A 15,420-nucleotide genomic window follows, 5' to 3' on the forward strand; every position below is an offset into this window, starting at 1 on the left:
ATAAATAACATAAAGAAAAGGAAATGGCTTGAAAGAAAAGTGCTAAAAACGGAAATGTATTTTATAATTACAATAATTATATAATAATTATGGGGGTTTTTCATTCTCTATCTCTTGTCTTTCTGTCTTTTTTAATAACATAATTTTCAGTTCATTTTCTTGTCAGCTTTTCATTTATTGCAATTTCCGGGACATCTTTTGCCAAGTTGCCCTTTGCCTTTTTAGTCATGCATTCAAAAGAAATTACATCAATTTCCTCAGGTTTCAAAGGTTTCACGATGCTTGTGAAAGGCTTTCAAGCAAAACACAAGACACTGATGTTGATCCAGGTTTCAAAGGGTTAAAGGGCACATTTTAACAGTTTTGGATTTAGAGGCACTCCTGAGTCAATAACTGAGGCCTTTTTTAAGCCTGCAGTAAACTGTACCCGAGCAATGACAAATATGACACTTAAAGAATCTATCAAGCACTTCATACCACCATCGTTCACACTGTTGTCACCATCAAGACCCAGATTTATCCAAATGCAGTACCACGAGCTGCATTATGCATGGGTTTGGCAGAAGTCCTTTTTGTTTTCATTTTGATTTTTAGATTGACACTGCAATATACACCTGCCAGGGAGACAACCCTGCTTCCAGTGTCGGGAAGATAAAATATCTGTGACAACTTGTTTGTATCACAGAAAAGCTATTTTCTCACACTGGGAAACAACACTGATGGAGCACTTAAGGAAGGCGCATTTTAATCAAGCTGCTCAGTTTTCATGGGCGGATTTGTGGGAGCTGCACAACTGTCACCTCGGCAGATAGCAAGGCCACAGAGCACCTTGTTTCAATTAGTTTGGGGATAGTGTTTGCTGTGGAGATGGCATCGACTACGGTAAGTCACATGGGCCCAGACGGCTTTCTCCAAGGACATGTGTTCTGCAGATATGGTGTCACTTGTCAGAATCTAATGAACCACTCTCCTGTTTTAATCAATCCTCCCTTTCCAAAAAAAAGGTGAAAAAGGGAAAAAGGAGAGCGAGAGGATCTGTGGCGAGAGAGAGATGAGCTTTATGTAATGGGCCTTCTCTTAGCAAACACCTCTCTCATTTACATTCAATTCAGAAATCTCCTGAGGCAAAGTTGACAAGGCGTCAGATCTGATTAATCAGCGGATTACTACAGGGCATCAGAGGCCATGTTAAAAAATAGAGACAATTAAACAGCCGCACAATGAAAGTTACTTTTGACGATTTCCGTCTCGCAGCTTTTAACCGTCTAATCGGAGTGGCAGTCAACCAGCGACTCCTGAGAAATATTGCAGCTGAGTAAGCCGCAGGAAGAGTGCTGAATAATGTGGTTAAACCTCAAAGATCCTCCCCAACTTAAGAGAGCAAAATCAGTCTTTCATTAAGATAATCAGCTTTTCCAACATCACACTCGAAACAAATCGATGCTGCCATCTTAAATTTCCTTCCCGGCGCATAATAAGACGTGATGAATGGCCGTTTTGTCAGGATGGCCTTACAATTATGTCATTATCACCCCTGAGAAAGTAGATGTTTTTTTTTCTTCTCGGCGGTACACAGTTATGTGACTTGTGGGAACATTTCTGTCAGTGAAGCAGCACAGTCACTACAGATTTAATTTGTTTACTCACTTGAATAATCTTTTAAACTTGATTGGATATTTTTTAACCTTGACTCTCCCACACGACCGCACTTATCTTTGTGAGACGGGGGCCGGACTGAGTCAAAGACAATGCATAATTCCCGCCACATTAGCAGGATCAGCTGTGAAGGATAATATCAGATCAGCCTTGGGTCAGCCAGTATGTGAACCTTTCGATGACTCAACTTACGGCCCAACTTTCTTCACCCTCCTTTTGACGAGTTGCTTTAGAGAGCAGAGGTACGGTTGAATTTGCTACAGGGGCTTTACCACTCAGGTTAAACTGGATGGAGTGAGAGCGTTTTCATCAATTTAGCAAGAAAGAGTGAGGATGGATCCTTCTGTAAGCACAGGCAACCGGTGCAGACATCTGTTCACGCTCGCCTGAACAAGCAATAGTTCGCTCCCGTGTGAGAAAATGAAGTTGAGAGAGAAAAGGTGGGGGGAAAATATCTTACCCACGTGGAGAAAATGAGATGAATAAAACATAGACTGTCTTATGGAAATATAAATAAATAAAGGTATCCATGTGACCAAAGGAGACGCTTCAGTGGGTCTGATTTTTTTGGAATTTAGTTGAAGATGTAAAGTGGATTCCAGAAATTGGGTTCCCAGGAAAACTGGAAGCAGTACTGAGGCGGAGGTGGGAGAGAGGGCAGGATGCTGCAGGATGTAACAGCCTGTGTCAGCTCCTGGTATTCACCGCTTGTCAATTCCTCTATCCCACGATACGATGACGACAAAGACAGTGGAGGCAGAGAAGGGGGCTGGCATTCTTAAGAAACTACAGACGTGGACTTTTTCACTATTTACCAATCTCATTTAATTTTTTTTTTTGGCTCCGCATTACCAGTGCGAGCAAATGAGGCCATTGCCGAGAACATTAGCTGTGTCTATATAATGATTCCAAATGCTTGCCACCAGGTTGGCAGGAAAGCAGCAGCGGGTTGTTGGCAGCGGCGAAGGGAGCTTTCTCAGCATAAATTTAAATTACTGAGCAGGAGATGTTACGCCAAGCTGGCATTAGATGTTTTAATTGTCCAAAAAAACGTATAACCACCTGAACTGGATGACATTTATTAGACCTGTAGTCTTTATGTGACAGAGATTGGTCTCATTAGTGTACGTGTTACGTGATGATTTTCTAAAAATGGCTCTCTGGTTCCCTCTCTTTTCCAAAAAAATTAACACCTGGGACATGGAGGGTTTGAATATCCCATGAAATGGACACTTTCTGGAAAACACTGAAAAACAGTCTCGCCTTTCTCCCTGCCTTGTTGAATTAAATTTCCTCTTTCGGTAACTGATTCCTCACTGTCTTGTTAAAACAAAAAATACATCACTTTCAAGGTCAAGAGTGTAGGTTTTAAGGGGATATATTGGCAGAAATTGAATAATAAGTAGGATTTCTTGAGTGTATAATCACCTGAAAATTAAAAAAAAAATTGGTGCTTTTGTTACCGAAGAATGAGCCATTTATATCTACAAAGGGAGCAGGTCCTTGTCCATGTAGTCCACCATGTTGCACTGCCATGTTTCTACAGAAGCCCAAAACAGACAAACCAAACACTGGCTCTAGACAGGGCCATTTTTGTTTAATGTCAGCCACTATAGTTAGCAGCCCCACTGCGACAAGTATCTTCAGTAAAACACCTATTGTTTTTAACGTGAAACTGTTTTATTCAGTGTTTTTACAGGTTTAAATCAAAGTGACCATCCGTTTCGGAGAGGATGAGACCTTTGCTGATAATTCGGCTTCTGGTCAAAATCTCCTGATTGTCTGGATCTTAAGTTATCAGAGAATAAAAGTGACCACATAGTTGGAGATGCTTGGGTCAGTGCCCATCTCCAGCGAACAAAAATCATTGGAATAACATTGATTTTAACATGAAACTTCTTTATTCAGTGTTTTTAATTATTTAAATTCCCGGTTTGTTTTTTTCGGAGAGGAGTAGACCTCTGGATAAATCAGCTTATGGTAAAAACATCCCAAATGTCTGGATCTGAAGTTATCAGAGAAAAAAGATGAGCACACAGTAGATGGTGCTGTGGTAGCTGCCCATCTCCTACAAGCCAAACATCTTAGATTTTTAACATGAAACTGCTTTATTCAGTGTTTTTATTGTTTTAAAAAATTCTCAATAATCAAATAAAAAAGTTGTGCCCATATTAACGGGTGCAGGGGGAGCCAAAGGGCATAGGAGAAACACTGATTTTTAATGTGAAACTGTTTAATTCAGTGTTTTTACCTGTGTTAATCACCTGGTCTGTCTGTTTTGGTGAGGAAGATACTGTACCTCTGTGGATAATTCAGCTCCCGCTTTAAACCTCAACAATGAACACTAAAGGCATTCCAACACAAAGTACTTTTAGCTGGTTGCAGTCTGCAGTCCTCACCACTAGATGCCACTAAATCCCCCTAAATCTTACACACTGCTCCTTTAAAGACATGATGGTACCGTTTCATGGGACTTGGAGGGAGACTTTGTGCAGAGGCGTGTGTGGTGGTTCTCATGGCAAACACTTAAACTATTGTTCACAGGGTGGCCCAATCCAAAACAGTTCATTGTGGCTTTAAAAAGAGACACTGCTGGTCTCAACAAGCACCTGCAACCTATAAATAAAAGCAGGTGTTGTTGGTAAAGTCTGTTTTTATCAGCTAGGAAACAGACATGTTGCTCTCTCCGTCACTGCTAGGTCTGTCGGTTTTTCTCAACGTGATCGCTCGGTGTGATAAAACTTGCAGGAGTGCGGCGAGAATATCCTTGAATAAAACAAGTATCGCACCATATATTACTGACATCTAACAGCAGTGCCGCTCCATGCAGCCATTTGTCTCTTTTCTTTTCTCTGACAGAGACAAGAGACATTATGATGTCAGCTTTGCAGAGGCTCCCCCAGCAATGTGAAATTTGTTTGTCTTCGCTTGTCATGGTGGAGTCTGTCTCAATCTGCGCGCTATAGCACATTGCAGTGTCGCCTTCTCACATCGCCGCCTGCATTATTCATAGATTCAAAGGCCACACGCGCATATCTTGTATATCATTGCACCCTCACTTCGAGTAGACACATGCTGTCAGGCAGGTTGAGGAGCGTACTCAGTGTCTCGGTCTCCTGCTCTTCCCGCTAGCTTCTCATCACCTTTGAACTTCCTGATCAGGCGTCACTACAAACTTGGATGGATTTGGGTCTGCAGGCTGATAGAGTGACTGACTCGTCCCCACGTCCTCACTACAGGAGGGGCTGCTCGCTGCTCACTTCCTGCCAAGAATACACCTCATTATCCAAATGAGACATTAGCATGAGCCGCTGCCTTGCTTGCACACCATAGGCCGCCCCATAAAGCCTCTGCTGTGCTGCGCTGTGCCAGGGAGAGCACTGAGGGGGAAGACATTGTGGCTGCAGATCATTTTGCATAAAATGGAGGAGAGGGACGCTCGACAAGTAAAGGGGTCTTTTTTTATTTGGAGAAGAAGAGATAGCCCGGCTGTGGGAGTGAAATGGAAATGTCACCAGGGGAGAGCATGTGAGAGCAGAGCAGCTGAGATCGGAGTGATTTATCTCAACATTTGTTTCTGCATGGCTTGCTGTTTCGGCTCTCCGGAGGATATGCAGAGGAGAGGGATGTGGCAGACAGATGGAGCAGGGGGATTGGCTGAGCCCCTTCAGCCCAGCTCTGCTCCTCTGTCCTCCTCCTCCTCACTGTCCACCCGTGTGGTGTTGGATCTGTCACGCCTCCCTGAGAGCCTGATGAAGTAGGTCAGACGCTGTCCCAGGGTCTGACCACTGGCTCCAGAGCCGCTGCTGCTGCTGCTGATGTTGTGTAGTGATTCACTCATTACACACACAGCTTCGAAATAACAACAAGGAGTCGAAAAAAACAACAAGAAAAAAGCCAGCAAAGGAAAAGTTGAGGGTAGGGCTGTGCAGTGAACAAACATTGCACTGACCTCAATTGGCTTAACGCCTACTAACATGCAGATTTGTTTGCTGCATGTGTGCTGACCCAATAACTCGTCCTCAGCGCCGAAGCCACATGCAACCAAGCAGGGAAATGTAGAGATGCATTAATAATAGCACCTTATGAGTAAACATGATTCGTAAAAGAGCATTTGTGTTTAGATCCCAGTGTAAATATTCATTGCTCATTAAAGGCGTATTAGGGATGTTTATTACAACCTTCGTAGCACAAAATGCCCACATTATATCAACAAGGGCACGAAAGGTGCTTTCTGAAATCTAAAGTATTTTCCAGTACTTTACTTTCTGCTTTCATAAAAGTCATACTTCTTGTTGATATCACTTTATTGTTTATTTCACCTATAAACCACTACAAATATAATTCAGCCATGGCCGTAGTCAACATTATCAGGGACCAAGTCTTCCTGGGTGAGGAGTCAACAAATTATTGTTTAAGATTTTTTTTTTAAAGATTTTTTTCAAAAATTAAAATATGTTTTAAAGTTTTATCTAAGAAAAGATGTAAAAAAAAAATTTAAAAAAAAAGAGCAGATTAGGCTACTCTGTTATCTATAAGTATTCCTGCAGTCCTGCCATGGTTTTGCGGACCCATGAATACAGCACAGGCAGACTTCTATATGAGATCTTCTTTTCCTCAGCAGCAGTTTGTGGAGTTTGAGTTGCAGGTTGGATAACTGTCACTTGATCCAGCCAAAGCTGATCAGGTAAGATCAGTTGGTGAGAGGAGCAGCTGCTGCAGAGGAAAGTAAATGCAAACTTTAAGACACAACTCAATCAACGGTTAAGTTTCACTTTCACTGCACCTGTCGTTCTGCTGCTCCATCTGTGCCTAGAGTGCACTGTGTGCTCTGAGAGTGTGGTTCAATGAATAACTGAATGAGATATATATTCCAATAGCTGTCCAAATAAGTCTGTTAAGTTTATTTATGATTATGATGACAAATAATTGGACGGATGGTTGCCTCTCCTAGCAAAAATTAATATATTGGGATGTGAGCATTTTATGTATATTTTTATTATGCAAGCGATTTGTGCCCCTCTGCCTTGATCAGTAGAGGCCGCAAGAAGCCTTTACATGCTGCTTCTGCTCTAGAGAGATGAAAACATGAAGCAGTCTCTGCTCCTCTGACAGGACAGTCCCGCAAGTCATTGCATGTTCACAACACGCCACAGATGATGTCACCGGCATTTTGATGCCAGTATTTCACAGCGTTATCTCCTCCAGCACATCCCATGCCTCTTATCCATCCGCTTTTTAACAGGAAACTGAATTTGCATTAGTAGTCTGAAGGTTTTAATGGTGTGTGTGGCATTTACCTACATATGTGGGGAGCTTATGCTCCTGTGAAATCAGTGATAGCCAAACAGAAATTGTTGACAAACAGAAAGAAATGGTAGATATTGGAAGGCGAGTGTGTGATAGCAGGGGGGAAAGAGCTTTGCCTCGGTGTCGCCTCCCTGGGCAGCATGCTCAATTCCTGTCAGTGATGAGCTTTTATTCGTTGTGGCAGCATTACATTTCCATGACTTCACAACCACTGGCAAATTCAGACAGGGGAGTAATGAGGATCATTGAAATCAGCAAATGAATGCGTCTCCCCCGATTGTCCCCATCTTCACTCACTCATGATGCCATTCTTTATTTGACGTTGTCACTCCCCGGCCTCTCAAAGGCACTCACTCCATCTTCTTTTTCTCCCCTTGTTGCCACTCCTCAGACTCTCAGAGTAGCCCTCTATTTTCTTTTCATCTTCTGTTGTCTGCAGCTTGTTCCTCATTTAGTCATATTAAAACACCACTCCCTGCACCGCTCTTTGAAATCCTCTCTCATTTTCCCAGCCTCTGTCATAACACCTTGTCCGAGTGATTGCGCTAAGACTCAGGAATGTTTGTACCTGTCTCTGTCCTTCTTTTACTTCGTGTGCAGACATGACTGGAGCACACCCAGAAACTGTACCTGCAGGACAGAGTTGTGATACACTTTCTTTTACTTTAAAGCCCCCTCTGCTTCACACATTCCTCTACTTGGATACCTTTGAACATTTGCTGCTGGTTGTTTTGTACAAAACCATGATCCAAATGTATTTTCTGAAGCCACAAATCTGACAAGGACATGATGTGTCATTCCCACAAGATGTCAGGCTTTTTTTTTTTTTTGTGAATGTGCCACATTTGTTAACCATTTCTCTTAAAGGCTCTTCTGTTTAACACAAATGACTCAGAAGAGGGAACACTCATCTGAAGGAAACAGATTTCGCCACTAAAATGTTTGGAGGTTATAAATCATCCACTCGATCAAGTCAGATTTGAGTGTTCAGAATACTATGATAAATGCAGCACAAAACAGCATGGTTGCAGCGTTTAAATAGCTGCAGTATTTCATGTTGTTCATTACCTGTATAAATCTATCATGCCTTTGGATTGAATTATAGCCTTTCATAGCACATCTTGGCACCTATTAATCTCAATAGTACATTTGAGTTGTCGCAACTCAAGGTTACCACGCTATCTGCATATTTCCAGCGCGGTGTTAATAGACACTGCCTGTTGTTGCCTGGAACAGTGTCAGGGGCTGTTGTGTTTTTTTTATCTATCTGTTGGCAGGTGTTGCCGGTAGCGACGGCGTGCTGGTGGAACGCCTCCTCCCTCCTCCGTGCTGTCAAACACCCCAACGTAGCACGACCATTTCAAATGTGTTTTATTATTAGTATTTCTGTAATGTGATTAGTTTGCACCATAGCCACTCTCATTCCTCACATTCACAGAGAACATGGACAAGAAAAAGCCGCCGCGCTGGAGAAAAAAAAAGAGAAATCTTTTTGCTGTTTTTGTTATCTTCATGCATGCGCAAGGCTGAATGGGAGGTGGTGTTGTGATGTGACCCTGTGGAGGGATGAGTGCAGAGCAGAAGTGTGCCGGATAAAGTAATAAGAAAAGGCACTCCTCTTTGCAAACACGCCTCTTTGAGTTGAAAAACAAAAGCAGTGTGTTCTTCCACTGCGCTGAAGTGATCTGCTGAACATTTCCTGGTGTTTCTGGGTGTCTTTCTCTGCTTTTAAGGTATCCCCATTATAAAGGCAGAACCAACTGAACATTTCAATATACCTTTATTCCAGTGTGCTGGTAAAAATAACTTTAAGGGATACTTTTAACCAGATTTTTATCAAAACAATGTAGGTAGTATTTGCAGATGAATTGTGGTAAACTTCCCTCCATCTAACCAGTGCCAAGATACCCCTCCCCCATTGGTAAAACTCAGCTGGATGATGCAAATTAATGCAAAAGACATCATCCAGCAGAATTGCTCGCTGGCTCTCGGGCTGTTGCTCTAACTACAGGCTGAACTGTATACTGCGGTGCAGTATACAAGCAGATCAAGAGACTTACCTGCCTCTCTCTCGCTCTCTCTCTCTCGCTCTCTCTCAGATTTTATTTTATTTTTTTTTTTTTTAAGATTATTTTTTGGGGCTTTTATTGTCTTTAACTGACAGGACAGTGAGAGTGTGAAAGGGGGAGAGAGAGAGAGAGGGAGACATGCAGCAAAGGGCCGGGGCCGGATTTGAACCCGCCGCCACTGCAACGAGGATACAGCCTCTGTACATGGGGCGCCGCTCTATCCACTGAGCCATCAGGCACCCCTCTCTCTCAGATTTAAATTCAAATCAGCTTTAGTGGAAAAATAACAGATTATTATAGAACAAATTATTACATACATTACAGAAATATATTTTAGAAACACATTATATACAGTACATACTGTTTTAGTTATATAGAAACGTGTAGTGTAGAGCTTCTTTCTCTTCGTTTATGACAATATTCCACATATTTTTTTAGCTGGCTCTTCTGCCAGTACATCCACTTTTTGATGAAGCCTCAGAAGTTGCTGTACTTTCTCTCTCTCTCTCTCAAACTCTGCTCAAACAGAAAAACGAGGCAGCACTGATCTAATATACATCAAGATTATGTTACTTCACTGCATATTTGGCTGCTAAAATGTTTTCAGAAACACATTTTTTGCCATGTTTAGCTGTAATAGCCGGGGTTTGGGAACAGGAAGTGGGGACCATACTGCTTCCTGCACAGTGAAGACAGAAGATGAAAAAAGCTAAGCTCAATAGGTAGAACTAAAGCCTCTTTACCACTTCACAAAAAAACTGCCCACAACTGCATATATCTGGCTTTTTAATGCAGTATGAAAATGTACAGTCTGCATTCACACCCAGTTCAAATGACTCTGCAGAAGGTATTTATCACCTCCGGTTCCGATTTGCATTAATGTGATAATTTGCATCAATGTAAATACATTATGAAACACACACACACAGATGCTTGTCTGCTGCAGAGCCATGTTCAAGCTCTGCTCTACTGGCAGTAGGACACCAGTCTGAAGTTTATTTTTAGCGAGTTTTACCCGTGTTTAAAAAACCCTCATGTACACGCTAATTTTGGTGGAAATAATAATAATAGATTGTATTTAGGGTTTACATTTGAAACAAATCTCAAAATGCTACATTTTAAATTGATCAGCATAAAAATACGGATAAAAAGCAACCAAGATAATAGATTTAAAAAAACAACCAAAATAAAAGCATATTTGAAAGTCATGAATAAAAGCAAGAAGGGCAACCAGTAAGAAGTCAGTTAAAGGTCATAAGTTCTGCTGGAAAGGAACTTTTTGAGCTCCTTTTTAAAACACTTGATAGCAAAAAAGCAGTAAAAGTAGTGCTGATCAAATATAAACTAAGATTCTGTTACAGCATAGCAAATGTCTCTAAGGTTTTAAGAAACACATTTTAGCTTACCATTTAACTGTTATTTGAGATTGTATCTTGCCAGCTGCCATTGGTTTTGGTGCGATGCAGTACTTTCTGGTAGGCGTAGGTTTTCTTGAGCAAGAGCATCCTTTTTCTTTGTTTTCTCAGGTCACATAGCATCAATTTCAAAAGGATATATGTCCTTCTACTGCACAGACAGACCAGTTTTATTAAAAGGCCATTTCTTCAGTAAGAACCTCTTTAATAACTCCTTTGGAAATTCTTCTTTTCAGCACGACAACTTCCGAGGCTTCCTCGAATGGTGCCATCCAAACAACCACAAAAATACTGCAATGTTTACAACTGCTTTCATGTAGTTTGTATTGACTATAAGACATTCTTCAGTCATTAGTGTCAACATTCTTCAAATACAGATGTCAAGGGGTGATGCCACTTGATCCTCTATAGAAATGGAGGTGATGAAGAGCGCCTTTGAGGCGCGCCGTGTCTTCTTTTACTGCCACCATTTCTGTAGTTTTAACGGTCTTGCCTTGTGTCTCTCACCTCTGTAAGTGGTAAATATCGAGTCTTGGCAACTTTAGAGATGCAAAGCAAAGGGCTGCCTAATTAAGACTGAATAAGGGGACAGATGAGAGGGAAGACATATCTGAGCAGAAGAAGGCAGTTAATGGCAGAGGAGAGGATTACAGGAGGACGTTTTCCCTTTTCTCTCCACTCCCTCAATCCTCGGGATTTTCAGCCCCTCTTTGGGCTTGGTGGGAGGATGTGTTCTCGTACAGGGGTGACCTGGCTCTGCTCTCTCATTCATGTGTGTAATGAAGGCCTGTGTCTGAATAATCCCATTAGGTGGTCAGATAAAACCTGAGCTGATATTTGAGACTGTGCCCGGCAACGCTTTAGAAATTGGAGAGCTTTGCTGTCGTCCCTGGGAGAGAGGGTGCAGAGGAAGAGCAGCTGAGGAGAGCGACTGTGTTTGGGAGGTCGCTCTGTTGGACTGATAGGGTGCCATTGTAATTAAAGGAGAAAGGAAGGCTTCAGCAGCTTCTTTACTCTGCCCAGTACCATCCTTTTCTAGCAGAGTTATGCAGGGGTTTATCTTTTCCACTAAAAAGCCGTTCTAATCGAGTGTAATGGATTTGATTCAACAGTTTAGGGCAATACTTTAAAAAATCATTTTCTGCGTATGTGGGAAATGTATCTTTTTTGTTCTGCATGATGACGATGGCAGAGGTTGTTAGATTGGTGGGTTTTTGCAGTGTTCTGATTTGACTCTGTTGGACTCCCTGCAAGGCAGCAAAGAGAGAATTTCATATCTCTAAGGAACTTATAGGTTTACTTAACATAGACTTTCATTATGACTCAATTATGATCAGTTTCCTGTTTCAGATATGTATTGAATATAATAATTTTCTGCTCAGGGTGACACTGATGCAAGCATGTTGTCAGCCAGTTGTCGCCTGTACACTGTAACAGCTGATACGTCTCCATAAATCATTTGTGCATGTACAGAATGTGTTGATGTTGTTGCATTGAAGGTGTGACATGATGACTCTTGTTGATGAAAATTGATGTGACAGTACATCAATAAAGAATATAAAAGAATAAGAAGAATAATAAAGACATATATGTTTCAGTCAGGGAAAATTCTGAGCCCATACAGACACCCATGTTTAAAATAACAACTTTGCCATTACACACTACACTATAAAAAATTACTGAACTCTTTGAAAGTAATTCAGCCCTACATAACACTATTTGAACGAGCACAAATTCAATCATACACATTTATGAAACAACCTTAAATATACATTTTCACATAAAAACACATTTTAAAAAATGTCTTCAAAAGCCTTTTTATAATATGATGAAAATATTATAAATACCTCTCTAATATCTATTTGATATTGTTCCGAAAAACGTCAACAAATGTCTCCTTCAGACAGCAGTATTTAATCAAGTTTCTTGCCAAATACATCATGATAATGTTATAATTACCACCACCCAATAATCATGATTACCGAACAGAGCTTGAATGCATTATAATGTAACTCAGTGCAGCCTCTGTAAGCTGTTAGTTTCCTGCCTTCAGCTGCTAACAGCAAACGTTAACTAGCTCTCTCTAGTGCGTTTACTGCGTCCTTTCATACTAAAGGTGTCCGTGCAAAAATCTCTGACCATCCCAAACATATTTTCTATTGTTGCAGGGAAGACAGGTTTGCAGATTTGCGAATCCTATGATCAGCTTGTACTTGTTGCCTTTGTTTGTTGGTTGGGCTTAGGCAAGAGGAGTGGGATTGGTTCAGGTTAGGGTAAGACAAATAAAGGCAAAGTAAGACGGGCCATTCCTTCGCTATCCTAGGATTTGCCAAAAAAAAAAAAAAACATCAGCCACTGCTATTAGTGAATTCCATCTAATTTGCCTAAAGGCTGCTGACATGCAACAACATCACACACAGATGTCGGCAGATAAATTGGTACATCCCGAGTTTCAGTAGAATAAATCTAACTTGTTTGCTTCAGAACTTGTCAGAACCAGATATTTTCTTTGGAAAGACAGCTGCTGAACAGTGTTCAGATCTTTGTTTCTTACATTAAGATGTGTCATAATAGGATTATAATGACTCAGAGGACAGTAGGCAGAGATAGTATCAAAAGCAGTAAATCTTTTCTGACTCGTTCCCTTGTCTGTGGTTTGCCCTGCATGAACAGAAAGCTCCCTGCTTTCTTCGCTGTTTTACTCTTTTTTTTTTTTTTCCAGTCCCCTCCCACACCATTTGTGCAGTGGATGGTTTAACTCTTTGTTGTTTCCCCACTCCACCTCTCTCCGTTGAGGATTCAGCGTTTGCCATTGAAGTTAAATGTGCCTCTGCTGTGCAGGTTTAGACAAGCACTACCTGTGCGCCTTCAGGCTTTGATCATGTTTCAGATAGACGTCTCTTCTGTCTCCACACACTTCAAGGAGCATTGCAGTTTTTGTTTTAGTGAAGACATGGATGTAAGGGACATAGTTTCCAACGCTCAGATTTACAGTAAGCAGCAACTGTGCTTGTCATTGTTATCTCCATGCGAGGAGGCTCTCTGAAATGCTGGAATGAACGTGATGTTTCAGTTTAGCTCCAGATATGGTGGCGGCTTTGAATTTAAAACAAGGTATCTTTTCTTGCACTTGCAAGGCAAAGTCCCAGGATTCACACTCTGGCATCTTAGTTATTGTTTGTCTGAGGCGCGCCATTAGTCATTGTCACTCTGTTCTCAAGATTAGAGCACATCTTTGACTCATTTGATACTTTTCTCTTCACTGAATAATATAGATTTTTCTCTGGAAGCATATTCTTTTTTTTTCTTCTTTTTTTTTTTGCAGTCTGCTCCGCCGCCTGAATGTTTATCAGCTCTCTTGATGCATTGTGGCTGTGTATGCTTGGGCTGCTGATAATCATCTCTAGCAGTGCTCTTTCATTTCATTACCGCTACACTGATGATGAAGATGGTTATATGTCATGTTGTACTCTTTGACGCAGGAGACTGTGCGACAGTATATCATTGGATACTCTGACTTGTGTGAAACCTAAAGAGTTGAATATATTAACTGAAAGGCCGTGTGAATTAATTCTCCCACCGTTTGTTTATTAAATTGTGTCATTTTCTTCCGAACTGAGAAGAAATGTCAATGCATGCTGACAAACTTCATTCACTTTATCTCTCTCAGTCTTTTTACTTGGTACTGATGATATTGTGCGCCTGACTGGCTTTTTATTTCATAATTCTGTCTGACACTGCATGTGACTGTAACGATGGAGCCCACGCTCGATAAAGGCTCCTCCGGGTGGGGTGGGGGGTTGTCATGGGGCTGGGGTTCCTTCCTTTTTCCCTTTGCTTTTCCGTCCTTGTCTCCCTTACTTCATCTGTCCTTAAAAAAAAAAATCTGCACCTGCACAATTGCACCTCCTCCCACCAGAGCACTGACACACTCCCTTCCATCTGTCTTTTCCTACCCAGAATTCCCTAACAACCCGACACCCAGCCATGAGATCCCGCAGGAGCAGCACAATGCAGGTGCCGCCATCGGGGGCGCGCTGTGGGGGGAGTTGTCCTGTTGGGCGTGGCGGCCGTACTGCTCTTCGTATTCCTGCGCCGCCGCCAGCGCACCTTCAAAGGAGAGACACAGCACCAAGAAACACGTGTTCGGTAACGGGTACAGTAAGGCTGGCGGCCTGCCCACGCACCCTCCCATCCCCAAGAACCTTCAGTACCCGGACGATTCGGACGACGAGAAGAAAACCCTCCCAGATCAGCGGCCCCGGAGGGTTTGAGGCAAGCGAGCGCGATTTTGATGCAGAGCAAGAGGACCTGAAGAGGCCCTATTTCACTGTGGATGAAGGAGAAGAGCCGAGATTATGACGAGCGGACTCTGGCTTTCCAGTATGACCCCGAACCTGAGATAGCCGATGATATGATCTCTCAAACCGACGGCTCTGTCATTTCTAAGAAAGAGTGGTATGTGTAGTGGCATGCGTAAACCAAACCAAACCCTTCGTCCTCCACCTGCTTTCCACTGCACCCTTCACCTCCATCACGACCCCACCCTCCCATTCGTCACACTGCACCCTTCACTCCTCTTTTGGTCAACCTAGTACCCCTCCCCCCGATTCCCCGATTTCCCCCCACATCAGACCCCATCCAACTAATCTCAACTAGAAAATCAAGCGTCTATTTAAAGTGCTAGCAACGTCAACTTCTCAACATGACAGCATTGGCATCAGTTCCATCAGGTGACTGGGCAAAGAATGCAAACTAAGGTATGTAAACAGGCTCGTCGTCGAGTCCAGGGAGGTGATTGGTTGATTAATACTGGTGTAATATTCTTTTTTTTTGTGTATTTTTTCATGTTCTAAATGTATTAAATGTATAAAAAAAGACTGCAGGTTGAGGTTTTGCTGAGCACACTTGTGAAAGTCCTACACTGGATGTGCATTTTTGTTTGTTTTTTCGTATTTTAATACCATTGC

General features: G+C 42.0%; 1 protein-coding gene across 1 annotated transcript in view; it reads left to right on the top strand.

The window, feature by feature from the left end:
• nectin1b (nectin cell adhesion molecule 1b) overlaps positions 1–15,060 on the top strand; it is a 106,982-nt gene extending 91,922 nt beyond the window's left edge. Inside the window, 5 exon segments of the mRNA XM_042487388.1 lie at positions 14,411–14,484; positions 14,487–14,573; positions 14,575–14,688; positions 14,690–14,797; positions 14,799–15,060. Of these exon segments, the coding sequence (XP_042343322.1) occupies positions 14,411–14,484; positions 14,487–14,573; positions 14,575–14,688; positions 14,690–14,797; positions 14,799–14,918 (503 nt within the window). The 3' untranslated portion in view covers positions 14,919–15,060.
• The last annotated feature ends 360 nt before the right edge of the window (positions 15,061–15,420 follow it).

Source organism: Plectropomus leopardus, chromosome 5 (genome assembly GCF_008729295.1).
Source record: "Plectropomus leopardus isolate mb chromosome 5, YSFRI_Pleo_2.0, whole genome shotgun sequence".
Taxonomy (NCBI): Eukaryota; Metazoa; Chordata; class Actinopteri; order Perciformes; family Serranidae; genus Plectropomus; species Plectropomus leopardus.